The sequence below is a fragment of the Sturnira hondurensis genome, unplaced genomic scaffold, assembly GCF_014824575.4.
Source record: "Sturnira hondurensis isolate 20B ecotype Veracruz unplaced genomic scaffold, ASM1482457v3 Scaffold0022910, whole genome shotgun sequence".
Lineage (NCBI taxonomy): Eukaryota > Metazoa > Chordata > Mammalia > Chiroptera > Phyllostomidae > Sturnira > Sturnira hondurensis.
In genome coordinates this window covers 1,906,950-1,931,142 of record NW_028095541.1, presented here as the reverse complement: position 1 = coordinate 1,931,142, position 24,193 = coordinate 1,906,950, and the positions used below count along the sequence as shown (strand labels likewise).

Sequence of the window (24,193 nt, the reverse complement as noted above, 5' to 3'; positions counted from 1 at the left end):
CACTAGTAAATTCACTAATGAATATTCTATCAAATACTTAAAGAAGATTAATTATCACCCCTTCTCAAACTCTTCCAAATATAAAAGTGTCTGGATCACTTCCCAACTCATTTGATAAGGCCAATATTAACTGATGCTAAAAACAAAAAAAGACATTATAAAAAAATTAAAACCACAGATTAAAATTGCTTATAAATATTCAAGGAAATAATAGCAAATTGCATCCAGAAACACATAAGGAAGATTATATGCATGACCAAGTGGTATTTAGCCCAGGAATGCAAGGTTGGTTGTAATATCCAAGAATGGATTAATGTAATATACCATATCTAAAGAATAAAAAGCAAGAACCACGTGATAATCTCAATTGATGCAGAAAAGGTATTTGACAAAATCAACGTCCTTTCATGATAAACACAATCAACAAATTAGGAAGAAAAGGAAACTTCTTTCAATCCTTTCAAAGGATATCTATGAAAAACCCAGAGCTAACACCATACATGACAAAAGGCTGAACACTGTCCCAGTAAGACCAGGAACAAATCAGGGATGTCTGTTCTTGCCAATTCTATTCAACACTATACTAAAAGTTCTGGTCAGGGCACTTATGCAAGAAAAAGACATAGAAAGCATGTAATTTGGAAAAAAAGAAATAAAACTATCTCTATTCACAGATTATCTTATATGGAAAGAATTCCAAGGAGTTCACTGAAAAACTATTAGAACTAATAAATTCAGCAAGGTTGCAAGTAATAAGATCAAAATACAAAAACATTTATTTCTATAAACTTGTAATGATCAATCTGAAAACAGTTTAGAAAACAACTCCATTTACAACAGCATCAAACAGATTAAAACATTCAGGAATAAGCTAAAGTGCAAAATGTATGCTCTAAAAACTATAGAGATTGTTGAAAGAAAAACCAAGATCTAACCAAATGGAAAAGCATCTCATGTTAAAAAATTGGAAGACTTACTATTGTAAAGATGGCCATACTACCCACTACCCAGATCAATCTACAGATTCACCACAATCCCTATCATAATTTCAGCTGATTTCTTTGTAGAAATTGGCAGCCTTATTCTAAAATTCATATGGAATTATAAGGACCTCCAAAGAGCCAAAACGATCTTAAAAAAGAACAAAGTAGAGAATTTATAATTCTCAACTTCAAAACTTATTAAAAAGCAAGAGTAAATCAAGGCAAGATATGGGCATAAATATAAATATAGATCAATGGAACACAAGGGTGCGAGACCATTCAGTGTCTCTTCAACCAATGGTACAGTGACAAATGGACGTCCACATGCAAAGAATGGTGTTGGATCTCTACTTCAAATCATATACAAAAAATAAAAATGGATAAAAAAACTAAATGTAAAAGCTAGAACTATAAAAATGTTAGAAGAAAATGGAAAAATACTCATGACCTTGGATTTAGCAATGGCTTCTCAGATATGACAACCAAAAAATGAACAACTAAAAGATAACAATACATAAACTGGACCTTATCAAAATTAAAAACATTTTTGCATCAAAGGACATTATCAAAAAAGTGAAAAGACAACTGAAAGGATGAAAGAAAGTATTTGCAAATCATATATGTGAAGGGCCTACTATCCACAAAATATAGAACTATTACAACTTATTAAAATGACAAATAACATAATTAAGAAGTGTGCAAAGGATCTGAAGAGTTCTCCAAAGAAGATATACAAATGGGCAGCAAACACACACAAAAAATTGCTTAGTCTTCAGGGAAATGTAAATCAAAACCACAATGAGATACCACTTCACACCCAAAAGAATGGCTAAAATCAGAAGAACAGATAACAAGTATTGTCAAAGATATGGAAAAATTAGAACTGCCTTACACTGCCAGTGGGAATGTAAGTTACTATTTTACCCAGAAATTCCATTCCTATGCATGTACCCAAGAAAAGTAAAAGCCTATGTCCACACAAAAATTTGTACACAAATATTTAGAGCAGCAGTATTCACAGTGGCCAAAAGGAGGAAACAACTCAATATCCACCAACTGATGAATGAATAAACAAAATTTCTGTCCTGTATATGTATACAGTGCAATATTATTCAGCCATAAAGGATTGATATATGCTATAGTACAGATAAACCTTGAAAACATTATGCTAAGTGAAAGAAGCCAGTCATCAAGTACCACAAATTGGTTTCATTTATATGTAACAGCTAGAACAGGCAGATAATGACAAAGATTAGTGGTTGCTGAGGCCTGGGGGTGGGCAGTGGGATAGAGATAAAGGGATAATAGCTAAAGGGTAGGGGACTTCTAAATTGATGAAAATATCCTAAAATTGACTATGGTGATGGCTGCACATATTTGTGAATCTAGTAAAAACTACTGAATTGTACACTTCAAGCAGGTAAAAGTGTATGGTATATAAGGTATACCTCAATAAAGCTGTTACAAAAAAAGTAAAAAAGGAAAGATCTGAGATGCAAGATAAAGATATGGACAAGCATCTGTATAAAATAATATCGTAAACTGATTTTAAAAAAGAACAAGACAAATAGAAGTGCAGATAATAAGTACACATATTGGGAGAAATAACTAGAATTAAAGTATCCCAATTCCTTTTATTACTTGTGTGGCTGGGGTTGGAGGGTTAGGGATTGATTAAATTACCTACCATTTAGCATTAGACCTGAAATATGCATGGTCAAATTGGACAAGTAACCACTAAAATAACAAAAACAATGTGTAATTTCCAAACTAATTAAGAAAAATGGGAAATAAAAGCTAACAGGCAAAAGTGAACAGAGAGGTCAGCAAACCACGGGCTGGGAGCCAAATCTAGTCTGCCACCTGTTTTGTAAATAAAGTTTTACTGGAACACAGCTGTGCTCATTTATGTTTGTTTATGGCTGATTCTATGCTACATTGGCAGAGTTGAATACCTGCAACAGAGACCACGTGGCCTACAAAGTCTAAAGCATTTACTCTCTGGCCCTTTATAAAGTCTGCTGATTCCCACTACAGAATACTATACAACAGACAGAAAGCAAGAGTCACTCTGGGCTGCAATTTCCTGGGCATGGAAATAAAGACAATATCCCCTCCTCTCTCATTTCATCAGTTAGATTAGATAAATAGCCTTTGAGAAAGAACTTTAAGTCTGTGGCCAAGGAATGTTCCCAACCTGCTCCCCAGTTTCCCACTCCATAGCAGCCCTCTTTTGATTCTAACCACCAGAACCTAACTCCTTAAGACAAAAAGAGGCAGACCCTTATATTCCAACACCAAGAGCCCTCAAGCCATGTTACACTTAAATTCAAATGGTAACAACACATAATGTGGACAATCTCCTGAATGGTGTGAGTGTGAGAGTGTGTGTTTGTGTGTATATGAAGTTCTACAAACATACTGACATACTGTTAGCCATGGATATCTATTGCCTAGGCAGGAATATGGCCATATTTTATACAATATACTCACTGCTTTCATCTTTTCATCAAATTGTTCAGAGATCATTGTAAGTTCACATGCACTTGTGAAGTAATAAAGCAGAGATCCTGAATGCCCTTTACTCAGCCTCCCCCAATGGTATCATCTTGCAGAACTGTATAATACAATATCACAGCCAGGAGAGTGATATCAATACACTCCATAATTTTATCCCGATCTCCAAAGTTTTACATGCACTCCTGTGTGTGTGTGTATTTTATCACACATGTGGGTTTGTGCATACGCCACCACAGTCAAGTTACACACAGAGCAGTTCCATCACTGCAAGGATCCCTCATGTCGACCTTTTATAATCACACTCACTTTCTTCCTACTTCCTCGCCAGCCCACAGCAACGACACATTTTTGTCATTTCAAAAATGTCGCCAAACCAGAAACACAGCGTGACGTTTCATGACTGGCTTTCATCAGTCAGCAGAATTCCCTGGAGATTCACCCAGGGTGCAATGTGTATCCAGTCTGTTCCTTTTCCTTGCTCAGCAATGCCAGTCTGGGCAACCTGTTGTAGGCCACCCAGTGACAATTTATGTCCACATTCTAGCTGTTCCACACAGGACTAAATGAACATTGCTGCACAAGGTTTTGGGTGAGCAGAAGTCTTCCATCCTCTGTGAGAACTGCCCAGTTGGGTCATAGGCTCTTTGCTTGTTCAGTTCAGTAGAAAGCTGCCAGACTGTTTCCTAAGTGGCCAGTGCCACTATACATCCCATCAGCAGTGTATGAGTGACCCATTTTCTCTGCAACAGCATTTGGTATTTTCCCAAGGTCATTATCATAGTTATGTAATGATTGCTCGAATCTATTACAACGAGGTTATGTTTACATATGAGGTTAAAAACTGAAATAATTTTAAAAAGTAATCCATGCGTATTTCGTAGGCATTTTGAAAAATATAGAAATGTATAAAAAAGTAAAGTCGTGTTTCTTCTTTTGAAACAAGAAGAAATGGTGTTATTCATTCCAAAATCAATGTATTCAAGTTCCAGACAACACAGAGCAGATTCTGTCACTTCATTTGAAGCCAAGGCCCCACTTCTGGATCTCTCCCCACCTTGAAGACAGCGCTGCCTCCAGGGAGGACCTCCATGGCCAGAGACAACAGTGAGGACTCCTTTTTTTTTTTTTTAAGAGAATATGTTTACTGATTTTAGAGAGAGAGAGAGGAAGGAGGCGAGGCAAGGAGAGAGAGAGAAACATCGATGTGAGAGAAAACATGGATCAGTTGCCTCTGAGACACGGCCCAACCAGTGATTGAACCTGCAACCTAGATACAGGCTCTGACTGGGGATCAAACTTGCAACCTTTTGGTGTATGAGATGATGCTCTAAGCTACTAAGTGACCCAGTCAGGGTGTGAGGACTCTTTTCACACAAGTGGGAACCATAGATACTTGATCAGTACCAGGACAGGTAAGCCAAGGGCTCCAGGGCAGCTGCCCAGAGGCACATAGAGAAGGAAGTCACTCAGGTCACCTTTCTCCTATAAGAAAATGGTTCCTTAACCACTTCAGCATCTAGCAACACCTTTGTCAGTCCAGTGAAGCCTATGGACCCCTCTCTGAATCTCACATTTTTAAATGCAGAGAATAAAAAACAGAAGGTGACCATATCAGATACCACACTTTTTTAAAACAAATGTGTTACACAGAACTATATAACCAAACTTCTGAAATGATGACCACAAAGCTTTTATGAGACCTCTGCAGCAACTGCAGTGTGAAATGAAAAGAATGATTTCTCCTGGTGCAGTCAGGGGTCCTGTTCACCCTTCAGTGGTTGTTGCCAAATTCGTAATGGAACAAAATGCTGAATTTCAGTTAGAGCTTAGTAATATCTTATCCAGTTTCATGGAGCTTCAGAATTCCTTGATTTGAAAGAACCAGAAAGAGCAGGACTGGACCTCTTCTCTAAGAGATTCTTTCCCTTGGCCTAAGTTCTGGGGGAAGGAAGCCGCCATCCAGTTACAGGTGAGGGCCCGGGCCCCCAAGTGAGGGCCGTGAGAGGAAAGGTTGGTGCAAGCCAGTTCTAAGGTTTCTCAGAAAGAAGCACAGAGAGGTGGACCCAGGTCCTGGACCCCAGGAAGGGGGTGAAGAAAGGTTGGGCCCAGCAGGGGAAACTGTAGCCAACTGAACAAATCCTCACCAGGCCCAGTCCATCTGGGGAAAACTTTAGCTACTTCCTTCTCTAATCCCTAATTTTTCTTCTTTAACTGTCAGAGGTAGGTACTGGGAAATATTTCTCAGGAAAACCTCAAGTTAATGTTAAGAGCCTAAAGAGCACACGGTGTGTTTCTGGAAAGGTCTGCCCACCTTTTTCAGCGCAAAAGCCACTGTCCCATCATCCTCAGTGGAAAGATCAAGTAGCTTCTGGTAAAATGCTTCATCATAAGGCCCGTCTATTTGCAATGTTTTTCTGAAGGAAAGGGTACAAAAAACAAGATGACAAAGCTGACAAAAAATAGTTTGTTAGACTGCTTACAGTTTAATAATCACACATCTGGTATTAAAGAACACCTAAGGGATTCTCCTCTTCTTAATGCTACACTTTATCCTGAAGCAACATAGTTTTAAAAAGAACTCTCAAGACCAGGACCTGGGGAGCTGAGGCTGAATATGACCTGATTCTGACAAACAGGGTCCAGGTCAGAGAACCTAGAGAAGGGAGAGTGGGGAGGAAGCCTCAGGAAAGCCTAAAACCCAGAGCCCGCCAGGCACAGAAACTATTGCCTGTGGAGCAGCACTGCCCCCTGCAGGCCTGACCCCGGCTCAAAACTGTCATAGCCACAGGAGGTGCTTCCCTTCCAGGAATGGACCAGTGACCACTGATCTAAGGGACCCTGGTCCTTCACACAGCACTGATCCCTGGGCGGAACTGGCACCTGAGGGTAAGGCGGATAGGTGGATGGGGTTGGTTATCCTCCTGAGAGGCCTGTGTTGTCCTCGCATTGGAGTAATGCTTCCCCTCATCCTCACCTCACCCTCAGGACTGCTCAGGGGCCCCACATTGAACCAGAATGGGCAGGGGCACCACAGGCCCCAGCCTCACCTCTGCTCAGGAAACTCCTCCAGGTACCTCTCAACCCGTCGATACAGAGGGTAGAGGCCTTCGATGTCCAGCATGTCCAACATCTGCACCTGAAGGGTTTTATATAGAAGACAGCCCTTCGGTAACCCCGAGCGCTCTAGGCTGCTTTTTCCTACCAAGAACATTAAGGGAAATAAGAGGTTATTGTCAAGGACTGATAAAGGCACAGGGACAGGCTGCACAGTCTCAGGAAAGTGCTGGGCTGCTAGCACACGCACAAGGCCAAGCACAGAGAGGGAGGTGACCCACATTCTGCAGAGGTGGGCACATTCTGCACAGGCACACTCTGCTCTGTGCCTCTCTCCCCTCTCTTCCCTTCTACTCCACAGCATCTGCTCAGATCTAAGTTTCGAGAGATGACCCTTAATCTACATTGAGGCAAGGCACAAAATTTAAAACGATCATATTAACATCCCCAAATCTGTAAGAGCATGTCTGCGAAGGCCAGATCCTCAGCCTACTTGCAGAGAGAGGTGCCACTCTGAGGATGGTCGTGATCTGTTGTGCTTGGGCGACCACAGAATAACACCTAAAAGCCATGCAGGGCAGTGCTGCTGTCTTCCTACATCACATCCCTGTGGCCACCATAGTGGTCTCTGAGAGACCACAGGGCTCTTAACACAAAAAATGAAGAATCTCAGTCTTCCTAGTTGGCCCCACAAAGTAAGTTCCTGGCTATAGCACTGCATGCCACAGACCAGAATATGTAGTGAAGCTGCTAACAGGTGACAAAGGGGCAAATGAGGAGCCCACAAACTCTCAGGACAAAAACCCAAACTAATCTTAAAGCCCAGATGCCACCAAGTCACAGCTGGCTACTGTTGAAAGTATGAGGAACAGGCCCTCTAGTAGGAGGTGCCCAGAGTCACAAGCTCTACATGCCTGTGCTCACACTTGTTTGCCAACTTCTGCCTGCTGGGACCAACCCTACTTAGAAGGGCTTGCACCATAGGCTCCAACTTCAGTGCCTCATTTCTCCACATGTAAGAAACAGGCCCAGGAAACCACCTCCCCCCAGCCCCCACAGGTTTGTAGAGAGAATAAACCAGGGGCATGTAGAGAAAGCACTCAGCAAACCACAGAGGATGCAGAGACTTGTGGGACAACGTTTTAGGGAAAACCATACAGCCCAAACCTGTGATGCAATTTACAAATTCCGATTGGAGATAAGAAAGGGAGTCTCCCCACCTAGGCCTGAGAGGCCGGGAAGCCAGACGGGGGACCCCTGTTGGGACACAAGTTGCTCTTGCAGAAGCTCTGTGAGGCCAGGAAGGACCCCAGCAGGCTGTGCCCAGGCTCTGCCCACACACCCAACCACCCAGCCAGCCTACCTTGGTGAGGCAGGCTCCTGCTGAAAGGGCTGGCTTCACAGACACATGGGCCCTGCGACCCTGGCCCCAGCCTCAGGGCACTTGCCTGGCCCTTGTCTGAGCCGCTAAGCAGCACTCGTGTGATGACGCGCACCAGCTCTCGGATCACAACCCTTGTGCAGTGGGGCCCACTGGCCAGGCCATTGGACGGGAAGAAGAAAGGTTTCAGGTGATACGCCAACTCACTCCAGTCGGCCGTGGGGCTGCGGGCATCCTTGCAGCCATAAATCAGCTCCCCATTCTTCAGGAAGGAAAAAGAACAAGGAAGTATCACCTCCAAGAGATGGGTAGGAAAGCACCTTTGTCCCCAGGCAGGCAAAGGGACCTAATGTCATCCACATGCCCATATGGGGTTCCTACACACTGCAGCCTGCAGAGAAACCCTCTCTCATGCACCCTGTCACTGACCCAGAGGCAGATCCCACTGAAAGGTGGAAATAAGTCCTGATGATAAACACAAACCCTCAGACCAAAACACACAGCACACTGACAGCCCATTACTCAAAAGGCTGAGTGACGCCCATGTACCTGAGAGACACACAATATCAATCAAACACTGAGCAGGGAGACTTCTAGGCCAGTTTTCCAGAGCACTTCTGTCCTCTCAGAAAGGCTGGGCCAGACCCCTGCCACGGTGGGTGAGTCCTCCAGCATTACTAGTGTGGAAACCTTCATTTAGTGGTCATTTTGCCTTCTAAATTCAAGTGCAGCAAAGAAACATCTTGTGGCACCAATGTTCCCAGGGCTGCAGGCAGGAATGCCCAGTGGGCTCAACCCCATGACTTATACAGGGTCTGTGGTGTCTGGTGGAAAAGCCCCTAAGAGAACCCTAGTCTCCACACCCCTGAGTGGCACCAACCCCAAGGGAGTATAAAACCTCTCACTTCATTTATGAGATGGTATGGTCACCAGGCTCCAGGATGGTACCCAATGGTCCCCATCACTTGATACTCACACCCTGTAGTCCTCACCACACTGCAGAGGTCTGGTCTGTGTGACCAACAGAATAAGGGCAGAGTGATAGCACATCCCAAGCAAAATTAAGTTATAAAAGACATCATGCCTTCCATCTTGGTTGCTCTATTCTCAGATCATAGCAACCATGTTGAGCAGCTCCATGGCCAGAACCACTCCTGGCCAGAACAAAGGCTCCTGCCCAGGCCAAGGTCAGGGTACCATCCTGGGAGCACAGACTCTGGCTCTAACCAAGTGTTCCACTGAGATGCAGCCTCAAAAGAGACCCTGGGCCAGAACCAGGCACACTGTTCGCCAGTTGCCAGCCACAGAAGCTATGAGGTGACAAGCAGATGAATATTATCTGCTGTTATTGTGCAGCAGCAGATAATATTGATAAGGATGATTCCTGCTCTCCTCCAGGGGGCAGATGGGAGTCAACTCAATCCAACAAGAAACGCTGGCCTTCTGGCCAAGATGGAGGCATAGATAGATATGCTTCACTTCCTTGCACAACTAAAAGAAGGATAACAACCAATACAAAACAAAACAAAACAAGCAGAACTGCCAGAAAATTAAACTGTGTGGAAGCCCGATAACCAAGGAGTTAAAGAAACATTCATCCAGACTGGTAGGAGGGACAGAGACAGGAAGCCAGGGTGGAGGGGACGCATGACAAGGTTGGCTGGCCAACCAGGTGGTCCCATATTTGCACACGGATAAGACGGGAGGAACAACTGGGGAGAAAGACAGACTGTACAATGAAGATTACCAGTGCAGGGAAATAAAGCCTCAAAACCTCTGGCTATAAAAATCTATGGAAGCTGTGGTGCCAGGAGAAACTCCCAGCCTCATAGGAGAATCTGCTGGAGGAGCCTATGGGGTCCTAAAATGTACACAAACCAACCCACCCAGGATTCAGTACCAGCAGGGCCCAATTTGCTTGTGGGTAGTGGGGAAGTAACTGAAATCTGACCGAAACTCCAGCAAGTGGCATTGTTCCTTCTCGGACCCCTCCCCTACCTTCAACACCACAACACAGCCAAGTGGGTTGGCCCACCCTGGTGAGTACCTAAGGCTCCGCCCCTTAACTGATGCGCTGAGACAAAAGAAATATGGACCAAATGAAAGACCAGATTAAAACTCCAGAAAAAGAACCAAGCAACAAGGAGATAGCCAACCTATCAGATGCAGAGTTCAAAACACTGGTAATCAGGATGTTTACAGACATGATTGAGTACAGTCGCAAAATAAAGGAAGACATGAAGGCCAGACAAAGCGAGATATTTGAAAATATACAAAGAAAAATATACAGGGAACCATGAGTGGAAGGGAAAGAAAATGGGATTCAAATTAAAGGTTTGGAATAGGAGAAGAAATAAACATTCGACCAGAACAGAATGAAGAAACAAGAATTCGAAACAATGAGGAGAGGCTTTGGAACCTCCAGGACAGCTTTAAACACTCCAACATCCAAAACAGAGGTCCGCCAGAACAAGAGGAAGAGCAAGAAACTGAAAACTTATTTGGAAAAAATATGGAAAGAAAATTTCCCCAATCTGGTGAATGAACTAAACATGCAAGTCGAGGAACCACAGAGAATCCCAAAGAAGTTGGATCCAAGGAGAAACACACCAAGACACATCAGAATTACATTACCCAAAATTTAAGACAAGAAGAGAATCTTAAAAGCAGCAAGAGAAAAGGAGAGAGTTACCTACAAAGGCATTCCTGTAAGACTATCAGCTGATTTCTCAAAAGTAAACTTGCAGGTGAGAAGGGCTAGAAAGATGTATTCAAAGTCATGAAAAGCAATGACCTAAAACCTAGATGACTCTATCCAGCAAAGCCATGATTTGGAATGGAAGGGTAGTTAAAGTGCTTCCCAGATAAGATCAAGTTAAGAGAGTTCAACATCACTAAGCCCTTATTATATAAAATGTTAAAATGACTTACCTAAGAAACAGATGAAGATCCAAAACTATGAATAGTAAAATAACAACAAACTCACAACTATCAACAACTAAACCTAAAAAAAACACAAAAACAAACCTAAGCAAACAATTACAACAGGAACAGAATCACAGAAATGGAGATCACATAGTCCTGATTGGTGTGGCTCAATGGATGGAGTGCCGGTCTGCGAACCAAAAGCTCACTGGTTCAGTCCCCAACCAGGGCACACACCTGGGTCGCAGGCTAGGTCCCCTGTTGGGGGCATGTGAGAGACAACCAATCCCTGTATCTCTCACACATCAGTGCTTCTCTCACACTCTTCCTCCTTTCCTTCCACTCTTTCTAAAACAAAATAAATAAATCTTTTAAAAAGTTAAAAACCCTGGCTGGTGTGGAGCCAGGTGTGGCTTAATGAATTGAGTGCTGGCCTGTAAACCAAAAGGTGGCTGGTTCGATTCCCAGTAAGGACACATTGCTGGGTTGCGGGCCATGTCCCCAGTAGGAGGTGCATAAAGGGCAACCACACATTGATGTTTCTCTCCCTTTCTTTCTCCTTCTCTTCCCCTCTCTAACAATAGATAAATAAAACCTTTAAAAAAGAAAAAAATGGATATTACATGGAGGATTATCAGCAGGGATGGGGCGAATGTGGGGAATAAACACAAAATAGACTGGGGAAGGTTAAGAAGAATATAGAAAATGGAGAAGCCATGTCCATATGACCCATGGACATGAAGTAAAGGTGGGGGGATGATACAGGGAGGGGGAGTGTAAGGTGGAGGGGAATAAAAGGGAGGGAAAAATGGGACAACTGTAATAGTATAATCGATAAAATATACTTAAAAAAAAGAAGGAAACAGGGCATTTCTCCCTCAGTGAGGTCCTGGGATTCAGCAACACCAACCCCTAGGAAGCCTCTCTTTGTACTGTCAGAGCTCACAGTACGGGTGTCCAGGATGACAGGGACAGAACTAGGTCCACTGCCAGCCACAGGAATGGGAAAACCATCGAGAAACAAGGACCCTTGAGATGTGCCTTATAGTGGGAGAAGGGTATGCCAGGCAAAGGGAAGGCAGTAGCTCCCAGGAGGAAACAGGCCAAGAATAAGTACGAGACAAAGCCATAAAGCATGGGGCTGTACCCTTGGCCCACCTTGAAGCTGGTCCTCCCAGCCTCTGAGTGGCTGAGTGACCCCTAGAAGCAGAAGGCCTCTTCTCCGCAGTGTCCGGAATCCAGATAGAGGGGAGTTTTACGTGTACAATTACAGTTGCTCAAGGACCTCATGTGACGTTCAAAGGAGAGGAATCAACCTAGGCTCCATGACTTATCCCATGTGTCCCCCTGTGAGTTTCACAAGTGACCAGTGTGGGGCTGGAGAGAGCCACAGCCCTGGAGTCTATGAACATTTGGACAAACAATGTAATGCCGGCACTGATCATGACACTGGAACTTCACAATGATGGAAGACTTGAGATTCAGAACCAGAGCTTGCTCATTAGAAGTACTGGCACTTATGAAAATGCACTGTGTTGCTCCAGATATTATTTTTAAAAGCCATTCTTTTGAACCTATTATCTCAACCATGAATTTTTTTCCATGCTGATTTGAACAGAAGCAGCAGACATCCGGGCTCCCAAACCCAGGCCATGGACCCAGGGCAAGGCGGACTATCCAGGGGCCAAGCCAGACCTACCTCTCTGCCTAAGCGTGCGCTTGACAGTCCAGCCCAGGCCAGGCAGTCAGAAAAGGGTCCACTGGAGACAAAATGCCAGTCTTACTATAGGCTCTAAATAAACCCCCAGATGAAAAGAAATTTATCTTCCGAATATAAACATAAAATTCCTGAACTCCTCATAAAAGTTAAAAATATGAACTGATTTTGAATACGTCCTCCTTTCCCAGATTTGGGAAAGTGGAGGCAAACAGGATAAAGTCAATTCACTCTGACCAAATTTCTGAGTCAGGTGGGAGAAAGCCCCACCCAACCCAGCACCCTTCTGAGGGGCAACAGTGTGCAGATCACAGCTGTCCACACAGAGCAGGACACAGAGGACATGAGCTGCCCAGATCCAACAGCCCTGCTTCTCCACAAATGTGATGCCTGCAACCCTGTTGCACATTCTCACATGTGTCACACTTAATTAGGGCATAATTGGGACTGAGGACAGAATCAGTGGCAAAGAGAAAAGGATATGACAAGGGGGACCCCAGGGGACATATTTCCAACAAAGGTCACAAGTAGTTCTCCTCCAGATCTGGGCAAACCCTCCTCTCCCCTTCCCGTACCCACCCCTGAGGCCCAATTCCTGCCAGCAGCAGGCCAGGTTACCACAGGGCCTCAGTGAGCCCAATCAGGGTGCCAGCTGCAGGTGGCAAGGAGAAAGCCAAGGATGTCTGGGCTGGGTGATGGATGAACCATTTTCCTGTGAGTCCAGGAAAGAATATAATCATTGACAAAGAGGTTCTCAAATTACAAGCTCCCTAAGATAATTGGGAGCAAATGTACAGGTGTGGCCACCCTCTAGGTTATGCCACTGTGCCACCCTAGTTGCTTCTCCCACCTCAACCACACAGGACACAGCAATACAGAGAAAGATGCCTGAGACACAGCCTGACCATGCCAGGGCCATCATCATCCAAGAACCAGTCAGGTCTGTGCGTCAGGAGAGCCTGAGGTCACCTAGTGGTCAAGGAGTCAACATCACACAACAGAGGAATCAAAGGATGTCATGCTCATGGAAGGGGACTTGGAAAATAGACCCAAAAAACTGTGCTGAGGCAGACTCAGCCCAGATGTCCCCATCTGCAAGGTCAAAGAGACAAGAGTGCCATGAGTGCACCCAGCTCAGTCCAGACACTTGCTGCCTCCCCCTAAAAGGGCCATAAAATATAAGCAACTCTTACCTTAAATATCTTTAAGTTGTTCTGTGCCTCCTGCAACAAGCTTTTCAAGGCAAAGTACATTCTCTGTTTATTCCTAAAAGGGGGAAGGGTTACTGATAGAATTAGAAGCAGTCTGCATTCACCTGCCTGTGGCTCCCAACTCATGGCTCAGGGGATATACCCAGGAGCTCCTGCTCCAGGTCTCCCAGTTTTTCAAGTTAAGGAGCTGTATTGTCCCCAGCCCTAATGCAGAGACATCCCCATCACTGCCCCTAATCTACACCCTGCTCTCAGCCCTCTTCTCATGGCAACACCTTCCCAGCTGCTGACTCTGCCTGGTTACTTGCAGGAATCAGTAGAGGCAACCCTGACCCCAGGCAAAAACTTGAGCCCTGCCTAGGACCCTGGTTATACAGGGGCCAGCAGTCCCCACCTCACAGAATGCCTGCCTCACCCCTAAACCCATACCTCCCTCACCTCACAGAACACACACCCTTTGAACCGCACCTCACAGAATACCACCAACTCCCCTTCACGTAACATTACTCCACCTCACAGAATGCCCACCCATGGTTCCCACTTCACAGAACACCACCCCCGACAAACCCCTCCTCAGAACACCCCCAACCACATCTCACAGAACACCCACCAACTCCCCATCAGAAAATATCACCCCACCTCACAGAACACTCCCAACCACCCCACCTCCAACGAAGATGGCACTGGGACAAAGTAGAAGTGTTCTCTTACCCTGAGTAGAGATCAAGGGGACAGTATTTACTTATCTGCTTCCACTTCCCAGTTGCCACCTGTTAAGAAACCACCACATTGTGTCAACAATTGGACTGAGAACAGCATTGGGCTAACTGTAACACATAACAGCTGAAGTGATTAAGATGATGAAGGTTCCAGCAGATGTCACCACGTCTGGGTTTAGATCACCAACCCTAGGAAACCTTGGCCCTCCTGTAAGAGCCTCACAGGGCTGCCAGCCCAACAGGGATTCATTAAAAGTGACACAACTACATTTTGGTAATCAGATAAACAAATCTGATTTGGAAGGGGAGGGTGTGGCTAATAAGTAATTTCATGTTGTTGGTGAGATAAAAAATGGAAAAGGCAACTTGCCTTTTGAAAAGCAACTTGCTGGTGTTCATCAAAATTTAAAAGGTAGGTGAGCCCTGACTTGGAAAATACACAAGGAATTACAGGGTCAAGGATGTTCACTGTTGCCTCACTATAACAGCAAGACCTAGAAACAAATAAGTAAGTCACAGCAGAGCTGCTCTCAGGGGCGAGAACAAAGCAGGACACATGCTGAATGAAAGAATGAATAAATGACATGCAGCTACTAACGGAAAGAGGGAGAGTTAAAATCACCAAGATTTATTCAAGTCAAAAAGCAACTTACAGAACAAAACATATGATGTCACTTTTGCTAAAAAAAAGAAAAGAAAAGAAAAAATATGTGCAGACTATGCATATATCCAAATATGCAAAGAAAAAACCTTCTTGAAGGATAAACAATCCTCAAGGATTATTTAAGTGAAAAAAGAATTAGCAGAACAATTACATATGGTAAGACCCCATATTTGTTTTGGAAATGTGTACACATGCACATATGAACACACATTAGAATATGCATAGAGACGGGCATCACCTCATTTCCACTGGATACCATGTTTATTTTTGTTAGCACAGGAAGAAGTCTGGAAGAATGTACAAACTGACAACATGAGTTACCTCTGGAAGACAGGTGACCTAATTAATACAATTCCGTATTTTATCAGTTAAATGAGTAGGAATTGAGTCAGCAAAAATGGTGGAGTCAGAACCTTTAGAAAATCTCTCCTCCATATGGGCAATGAGAAAACTGGCAAAAACTAGAAGAATCAATTACAATTTTCATTATTCTGAAAATTAATCAGTCTTTCAACAACCTGGGGAGCATTTATTAAAGAAAAACAGCCAAATCTAAGTAAGAACTGAGCTTTGTGGCACTTTTAATGCCCTATTCCCATCCCTTTTCTAGTTCCAAGGGAACCCTGAAAACCAACAGCCCCAGTCATGGTGAAAAAAGAACCCTCGCAGTCTCCAGAGGGGTTAAATAGACCAATACTTATGAAAAAGTCCTTAACAAATCAAATTCAGCAGCATATTAAAGGGATTATCTACCTACAATCAAGTGGGGTTTATCCCAGACACACAAGAGTGGTTCAACATAGGGAAATCAGTGTCATTCACCATATTGATAGAGGGAAGAAAGCACCTCATGATCATTTCAATGTAGGACAAGTACTTGACAAAATCCAACATCTTTTCGTGATTTAAAAAAAAAAACACTGAAGAAGAATGTCTATGACAAACTCACAGCTAACATGACATTCAATGGTGCAACACTAAAAGCTATCCCCCCCATGATCAGGAACAAGATTCTTGCTCCTTCTATATAATATTGTACCATAAGTTCTAACTAGAGCAACTAGGGAAGAAAAACAAATAAAAAGTATCCAGGTTGGAAAGAAAGAACTAGAACTATCTCTATTTGCAAGTGATTGGATCGTGTATATAGAAAATCCTAAGAAACCATCAAGAAAAATTAGAGCAACTAAGCCAGTTCATCAATGGCAACAGGGTTAAAGATTAATATGCAGCACACAGTAGGTTATCATTCTGTGAGGGATTTTTTCCCTTCAGGTGTTGAGGGTCCAGTCTTAATTTTTGTGGTTCTTCAGTGGCAGTTGAGCCTATGGGGATTCCCTTATCCCTGGATTACAGCTATGCAGGATGGGGTTTTTTTCTTCAAAATTAATTTGCTTTATTTATATTTTCTTTTTGATTTATTCTTTGAAAGTTTTTCTTTTTTTTATTTAATCTTGTTCAAGTACAGTTTTCTGTCTTACATTCCCAGCCCTGGCCCCCCAGTGCTTCCCACCTCCCCCCCATTTCCACCCCGCATCTTAGTTATTGTCCATGTGTCCTTTATACTTGTTCATGTGAGTCCTTCCCCCTTTCCCCTGTGATTCTCTCCCCTCTACCCTCTGGACCCTGTCAGCACGTTCTGTATTTCAGTGTCTTTGCTTGCTTGTTTGTTTTGTTGTTTAGATTCCTGTTAACGGTGAGATCATATGGTATTTGTCTTTCACCACCTGGCTTATTTCGCTCAGCATAATGCTTTCCAGTTCCATCCATGATGTTGCAAAGGGTAGGAGCTCCTTCTTCCCTTCTGCAGCATAGAATTCCATTGTGTAAACATACCATAGTTTTTGCATCTAGGTTGCCTCCAACTCTTGGCTATCGTAAATTGTGCTGCTATGAACATCGGGGTGCACAGGTTCTTTTGGATTGGTGTTTCAGGGTTCTTAGGATATACTCCTAATAGTGGAATTGCTGGGCCAAAAGGCACGTCCATTTTTACTTTTCTTAGAAAATTCCATATTGTTTTCCATAGTGGTTGTACCAGTCTATGCAGGATGTTTTGGAACTCAGTATCTCTCTCCTGATTCTCCCTCACATTCCTGATGTGCTAAAGGCTGTAGCTACTACCCTGCTGGGTCAGTTCTCTGATGTTCTGATTCCTGGAGAACAACCTATGGCTTACTCCTCCAGCTTTCCAATGAATCTCGAAACACTCAATTTCCTGTCTTAAACTTTTCTGCTTAAAGTGCCTAGAATTGTTTCTACTTTTCTACGGAACACTAAAAAATATAGAAGATAAGGTTGTCAGGTCAATGATGACCAAGACTGCGTTTTTTTCTGATTGACTGGGTCTTACGTGTGAATGAGCAACATAAAAGAAAGTCCAGCCCCTGCCGTGGCTTTTGTGGAGTTGGACCAGTAACTGCTCCAATGGAAGGGAACAGAAGAAATGCTTCAGAAGAGCTGAGTCAGAAGTCAGCTACATGGAAGAGTTACTAGAGTTAGCGTTCTATCTCCACTCTATTCCCTGGCCTCCATCAGAACTTTGGGAGCTGACTACAGCCTAAGAGGAGCTGTTAACATCACATTGATCACTAGCTACAGCCACATTACGAAAGGAAATATCGCAACTGTGAAAGTGTCCTGCACTAGGATGAGGATGAGGGCACAGGATAAATAGGCAGTGAGTTTTTGTTGTTGTGCACGATACCTAAGAAATAAGCCTCTTCGTTAAAAAAAATCAATATGCAAAAACCAGTTGCATTTCTCACCTCACACTCATTAGGATGACTACTATCAAAAACAGAAGAGTCTTAGTGAGGATGTGAGGAAACTGGAACTCTTGTGCACTGTGAGGGGAGTGGAAAATGATGCAGCCACTGTGGACAAGAGGATGGCAGCTCCTCATAACGAAAGAGAGAACTACAATGTGATCTAGCAATTTGGTTTCTGAGTATATACTCAAAAACTGAGAATGATTTGTACACTCATCTTCCTAGCAGCATTATTCACAACAGGCAGAAGGTGGAAGCAACCCAAGTATAATTCATCCTTCAAAAGGAAAGAAATCCTGATCATTGGTACAGCATGGATAAGCCTTGAGGATATTATGCTAAGTGAAAACAAGCTAGTCACAACAGGAGAAATAATGTACAATTCCACATATATGGGGTACAAGAGCAGTCAAATTCACAGAGGTAAAAACTACAATAGTGGTTCCCAGGGACTGGTCATAGAGCTTCAGTTTGGCATGATGAAAAAGTTCTAGAGATGGATAATGGTGATGGTTACACAACCAGGTAAATGTACTTAATGCAAGTGACCTGTAATGGTTAAGATGGTGAATTTTATGTTTTGTGTATTTCCCCACAGCTAAATATATGTACATTTTGGAGCCCTGGCCAGGTAGTTTCAGTTGATTAGAGTGTCGTGCCAATACTCCAAGACTGCAGGTTCAGTCCTAAATCAGGGCACATACACATGATAACCAAAGAAAGCACAAGTATGTAGAACAGCAAATTGATGTCTCTCTCTCCCTCTGTCAAATCAATAAAAAAATCTTGAAAGAAATAATAAAAATATATAAAATTTAAAAATCAATTGCATTGCTATGCAATAAATCTAAAAATGAAATAAAATTCCATGTACAATGACATCCAAAAAAATATTTAGGAGTAAATTTAACAAAAGAAGACTTACATACTGTAAACGATAGTATAAAACATCAATGAAGGAAATTAAATACCTAAATAAATGGAAAAACAACCTGTTGTTCACAGAGTATTAATACTGTTAAGACAGCAATACCTCCCAAAATGACCTGCAATTCAATGGGCTCCCTATCAAAAATCCCTTCTGACTTCTTTGAGGAAATTGAGAAGTTAAAGGCAACTAAATTGGAAAGGAGGAAATAAAACTCTCTATTCACAAATGACATGATCCTGCACATACAAAATTCCAAAGAATCTACAAGAAAGCTACTACAGCTAATAAATTCAGCAAAGGCCCTGGCTGGTATAGCTCAGTGGATTGAGCGTGGGCCTGCAAACCAAATGGTTGCGGGTTCAATTCCCAGTCCAGGGCACATGCGTGGGTTGCAGGCCAGGTNAAAAATCCCTTCTGACTTCTTTGAGGAAATTGAGAAGTTAAAGGCAACTAAATTGGAAAGGAGGAAATAAAACTCTCTATTCACAAATGACATGATCCTGCACATACAAAATTCCAAAGAATCTACAAGAAAGCTACTACAGCTAATAAATTCAGCAAAGGCCCTGGCTGGTATAGCTCAGTGGATTGAGCGTGGGCCTGCAAACCAAATGGTTGTGGGTTCAATTCCCAGCCCAGGGCACATGCGTGGGTTGCAGGCCAGGTACCCAGTAGGGGGCACATGAGAGACAACCACACATTGATGTTTCTGTCCCTCCCTTTGTCCTTCCTGTCCCCTCTCTAAAAATAAATAAATAAAATCTAAAAGGAAGGAAGGAATTCAGCAAGGTTGCAGGGTATGAGGTCAACAAAAAAATTTAGTTGTGCTTCTATACACTAGCAATGAACACTCCCAAAAGGAAACTAAGAAAGCAGTTCCACTTATAATCACATCTGTAATATTATAAAACAATAAAATACCTAAAAATAAACTTAACCAAAGTGGTGAGAGACTTATATAGTAAAAACTACAAAATATTGCTGAAAGAAATTAAAGAAAAACCTTAATAAGTGAAAAGACAGCCTGTGTTCATGGATTATAACAAAATACTGTTAAGATAACAATACTACTCAAAGTGATCTACAGATTCCTGCAGTTTCTATCAAAGTTCCAAGTCATGCTTTCCAAAAATGAAAAATCCAGTCCTCAAATTCATATGTCCCATATTTTGCCATGTATAACATGCACTCTTTAGCCCAAATTTTTTGAGAAAAAAATAAGGATGCTCCATTATACATGGGTAGCACCTGAAATACCTTGTATCCATTCTTGTGTTTTGTAGTTATGTGTTACAGAAAATTTCTTATACCATAATATGTTAAAAAATAAATGCTAAAATTCCTTTGTAATACAAAATAAGAATGTGAATATAAACAAACATAGTTGAATTAAAAAATTAAAATGAAAGATTTTTTTCCTGAAAGTTTGGGACAAACACATGGCTGCACATTATACAGAGTGCATGACACACAGCCAAATACGGTGATTGCACAGGGCCCCCAAATAGCCTAAACAGTCTCGAAAAAGAACAAAGCCAGAGGACTAACACTTCCCAATTTTAAAACTTACTACAAAGCTACAGCAATCAAGAGTGTAGTACTAGTATTAAGGACAGATATACAGAACAATAAAATAGGACAGAGAGCCCAGAAATAATCCATCACATGTATGTCCAAAAGATCTTTGATAAGGGTACCAAGTCCATTCAATGAAGAAAGAGTAGTCTTTTCAACAAATGGTGCTGGAAAAACTGAACATCCACATGCAAAAGAACGCAGTTCGACACCTACTTAACATTATACACAAAAATTAACTCAAAATGGATCAAAAACCTAAATGTAAGAGCTAAAACTATAAAACTCTTATAGGAACACATAGGAAAAATGCTTCATGACCTTGGATCAGGCAACGATTTTTTAGATATGACACCAAAAGCAAAGGCAACAAAAGAAAAAGTAGACAAATTGTACTTTATCAAAAGTAAAAACTTTGTAAAGCAAAGGATACTATCATCAGAGTAAAAAGGCAACAGACAGAAGAGGAAAAAATATTTGCAAACCATGTATCTGATAAGAGATTAGTATCCAGAATATATAAAGAACACATAAAACTCTGTAACAGAAAAACAAAGTAATTTAAACTGGGCAAAGAATTAAAATAGATATTTCTCCAAAGAAGATATTCAAATGGCACAATAAGCACAAGAAAAGATGCTCAACATCAGTGTTAGAGATATACAAACGAAAACCACAATGAGATACCACTGCACACTCAGTAGGATGGCTATAACCACAAACAGGGACAACAACAAGGGTTGGCAAAGATGTGGAAAAATCAGAACACTCATATGTTGCTGGTGGGAATACAAAGTAGTACAACAGCTAGGAAAAACAGTTTGATGTTTTTTTCAAAAAGTTAAACACAGAACTTCCCTGAAACCTAGTAATTCCACCCCAAGGAATCTACCTAAGAGAACAGAAAACAGGGACTCAAACAAGTACATGTACATACATGTTTATAGCAACATTATTCACAACAACCGAAAGGCGAGAACAAGCCACACGTTCATCAGTAGATGAATGGATGAACAAAATGTTCCCACACAATGGAATATTAATCAGCCATAAAAGGGATGAAGTGCTGATATATACTACAAAACATGGATGGACCTCACTATGATTATACTGAGTGGAAGAAGTCACAAAAGCCACATATTATATGATTTCATTTATGAAATGTTCAGAACAGGCAAATCCAGATAGATAGGTGGTTGACAGAGGCTGGGGGGGTTTCAAAGTGACTGCTTCTGGGCACAAAATTTCTTTCTGAAGTGATGAAAATGCTCTGGAATTAGATAACTGTGACAGTTGTACAACTCTGTGAATTCACTGAATTATACACTTTAAAAGGGTGAATCTTAGCATAAGTGAATTTTATCCCAATTTAAGACAAAACAAAACAAAAATGTCATTGTAAACAATGAAATACTTGTGAAATAAAAAGTAAATAATAAATATCTACATTTTCTTTCACTCTTTTGAGAACTGTGTGTGGTCACACCTCAGGCCCAACCACCCTCCCCACAGCTCTGTAGGGAGGGGTGTGGGCTGGTTGGCTCTCCTCACCTTGAGGTGCTGGTGCATGCAGTAACGGCACACCTTATGTTTCATCTCATGCGTAACATTACTGGAGAAAGGAATAAACCCACATTTTGGCTGAAAAATAAATAGGAAGAAACACTGCTTAGGGAGAAATCACATACCTTTAAACAGACATAAGTAACTACAGGGCAACACTGAGGAGTAGCAGCAAATGTTAGAAAAATATTCCCAAAGTTGCTTCTCTCTCTAGTCCTGTAAGGAAACTGATGCTTCCCCTGTCACATCGTATTAACATCTCTCTGCTGTTAGAGAGTCAGAACTCTTACTGGGAAGAGATGGTTTCTCAGTTGCTGGATTGAAAATACAACGGAGTTGCTTTGTATTTTTCAAGACAGAAGGAAATTGGAAAGTTCAGATTTGCCCTCACATTCCCAACTGTAAGAAGCAGTACTCCTGTTCCCTCTGACAAGAATTTGTGAATGGGAAGTTGCCCATCTAATGGCTCCAGGCTCCCAAAATGTCTGGAACCCCAGTTGTCTTTTAAAAGACAGTTTCTGGGCACACACAACATGTGAGACCTGCTCTTAGCACTGGGGCAATGAAGAACACGCCACAATTATTTGTGACGCCTAAGACATTCACCCTCTGGTTGCGGAAACAGATTATTAGGCCTCATTGAGCACACAGGTTGCTCAGAGCCAAGGGTGTGACCCCAAAATCACCACCACAGAGATTTGGAAGGAGACAAACAGTGGCTGGGACATCTGGGAAGCTTCCGGAGGAAGACTTGAGCAGCCAGACTGAACGCTGCACAGCAGAGCTGAAGCTGGGGGCCTGGCCCTTATCCAGCAATCATTTCCCTCCACTAGACGAGTGATGCCCTTTGTCACCCCAACTTGGGAGTCTTGACCACAACAAAACCAGGGCCTTAGAGTCACATAGGTTCCTGTGCCTCTGGGCGGGGTCTCTGCTGAGTAGGACAGAAACAAAAGAACAGAGTGCCACCCAGTCTGAAGGGGAACCCTCAAACTAGCCTCCTGGAACACAGCATGCAGTGTCACCACAGTGCCAAGAGGACATGGCAGGGAAGGTCGGGGGGCTGGTGAGCTGCACCCTCCAAAGAAAACAGGGAGGGCGGAACCCTGGACAGAGTTTGTCCCTAGCTGGCTCCCCATCAAAGCACCTGAGAATAAGCCTAAAACTGGGGGCCTGGGGAGCCATGTCCCTCAGATCTGGCTGGTGGGAGAAACCAGGTGGCATACACGGAAGGAGCAGGAAGCAAGCTGAGTCCCTAGAAGTTGGGGACCTCCAAGAAGGAGCTGCGGGCCCCAAGTGTGAGGAACACTAGGAGCTTCTGTGGTAAAGTGCACTCTAGGCAGGTACCATGAATTTACAACCTGAACCCACCCTGCCCTTCTCCCCACATCACCTTCCCCTTGACAAAACTCACCTTGATCTCTACACACAGAATCGGCCGATGCTCAGCAAAATGATAGGTCTGAAGTCTAGCTAAATTGGGAAGGCACAGAGCATAACCACTGAGAGTGTCCAGGTCCTTGTCACAGCGAGATTCTAGAAAACAGTAAGAAAAATAACTGAGGATCAGTACGAGATCAAGATGATCCCATGATAACTTCACAAATTCCTGTTGAGGGAAAGATCAGCCTTGCCTAAAAGGGCTGGCCTTGGCCTCTACCTCTAAGCCTTGGGGTGTCCTACCTGAGGAATGTTCTATGGTATTTGAGTCACATGAGTGTAACACTGTGATACATGATGGGGGTATGGGTCTCACAGGATCAGCTCAACCTCCAGAAGGCTGGAGACTGAGGGCAGCTAGTCAGCTGTATCTACATGCCCAATCCCCAGAAAAACCCTGAGACTGAGGCTCCGGCAGCCTCCATGCTTGGCATTCCTCCATGTGGTCACACACTGTGGCTGGAAGAAGTAAGCACCATCCATACAACTCTAATGGGAAAGGATACCTGGAAGCTCATGCTGGTCTCCCTGGACCTGTCCTCAGCACCTTTTCAACCAGCTGGTCTTAATCTCTATCCCTTAGCTGTGATAAGCCATAACCAGGAGGATAACAGTGAGTTCTATGGGTCCTTCCAGCAAATTTTCAGATCCTGAACTTGTTCCTGGGGATCCCCAAAAGGTTCAGTTGTGATCAGAAGGGAGGGTGGTCTTGGGGACCACCTCCTAATTCTGTGAGTCC

General features: G+C 42.8%; 1 protein-coding gene across 4 annotated transcripts in view; it reads right to left on the bottom strand.

Moving 5' to 3' along the window:
- Positions 1-24,193, bottom strand: part of IPPK (inositol-pentakisphosphate 2-kinase) — a 121,781-nt gene that overhangs the window by 19,054 nt on the left and 78,534 nt on the right. For 3 of the 4 annotated variants that reach the window (XM_037037143.1, XM_037037142.1, XM_037037147.1), the window contains 7 exons: positions 23,429-23,550; positions 22,003-22,092; positions 14,503-14,561; positions 13,774-13,846; positions 7,921-8,200; positions 6,551-6,701; positions 5,815-5,917 (listed from right to left, as the gene is read on the bottom strand). In XM_037037143.1, coding sequence (XP_036893038.1) covers positions 5,815-5,917; positions 6,551-6,701; positions 7,921-8,200; positions 13,774-13,846; positions 14,503-14,561; positions 22,003-22,092; positions 23,429-23,550 — 878 coding nt within the window. The remainder of the gene's footprint in view (positions 1-5,814; positions 5,918-6,550; positions 6,702-7,920; positions 8,201-13,773; positions 13,847-14,502; positions 14,562-22,002; positions 22,093-23,428; positions 23,551-24,193) is intronic. The other variant, XM_037037144.1, reaches the window with a different exon arrangement.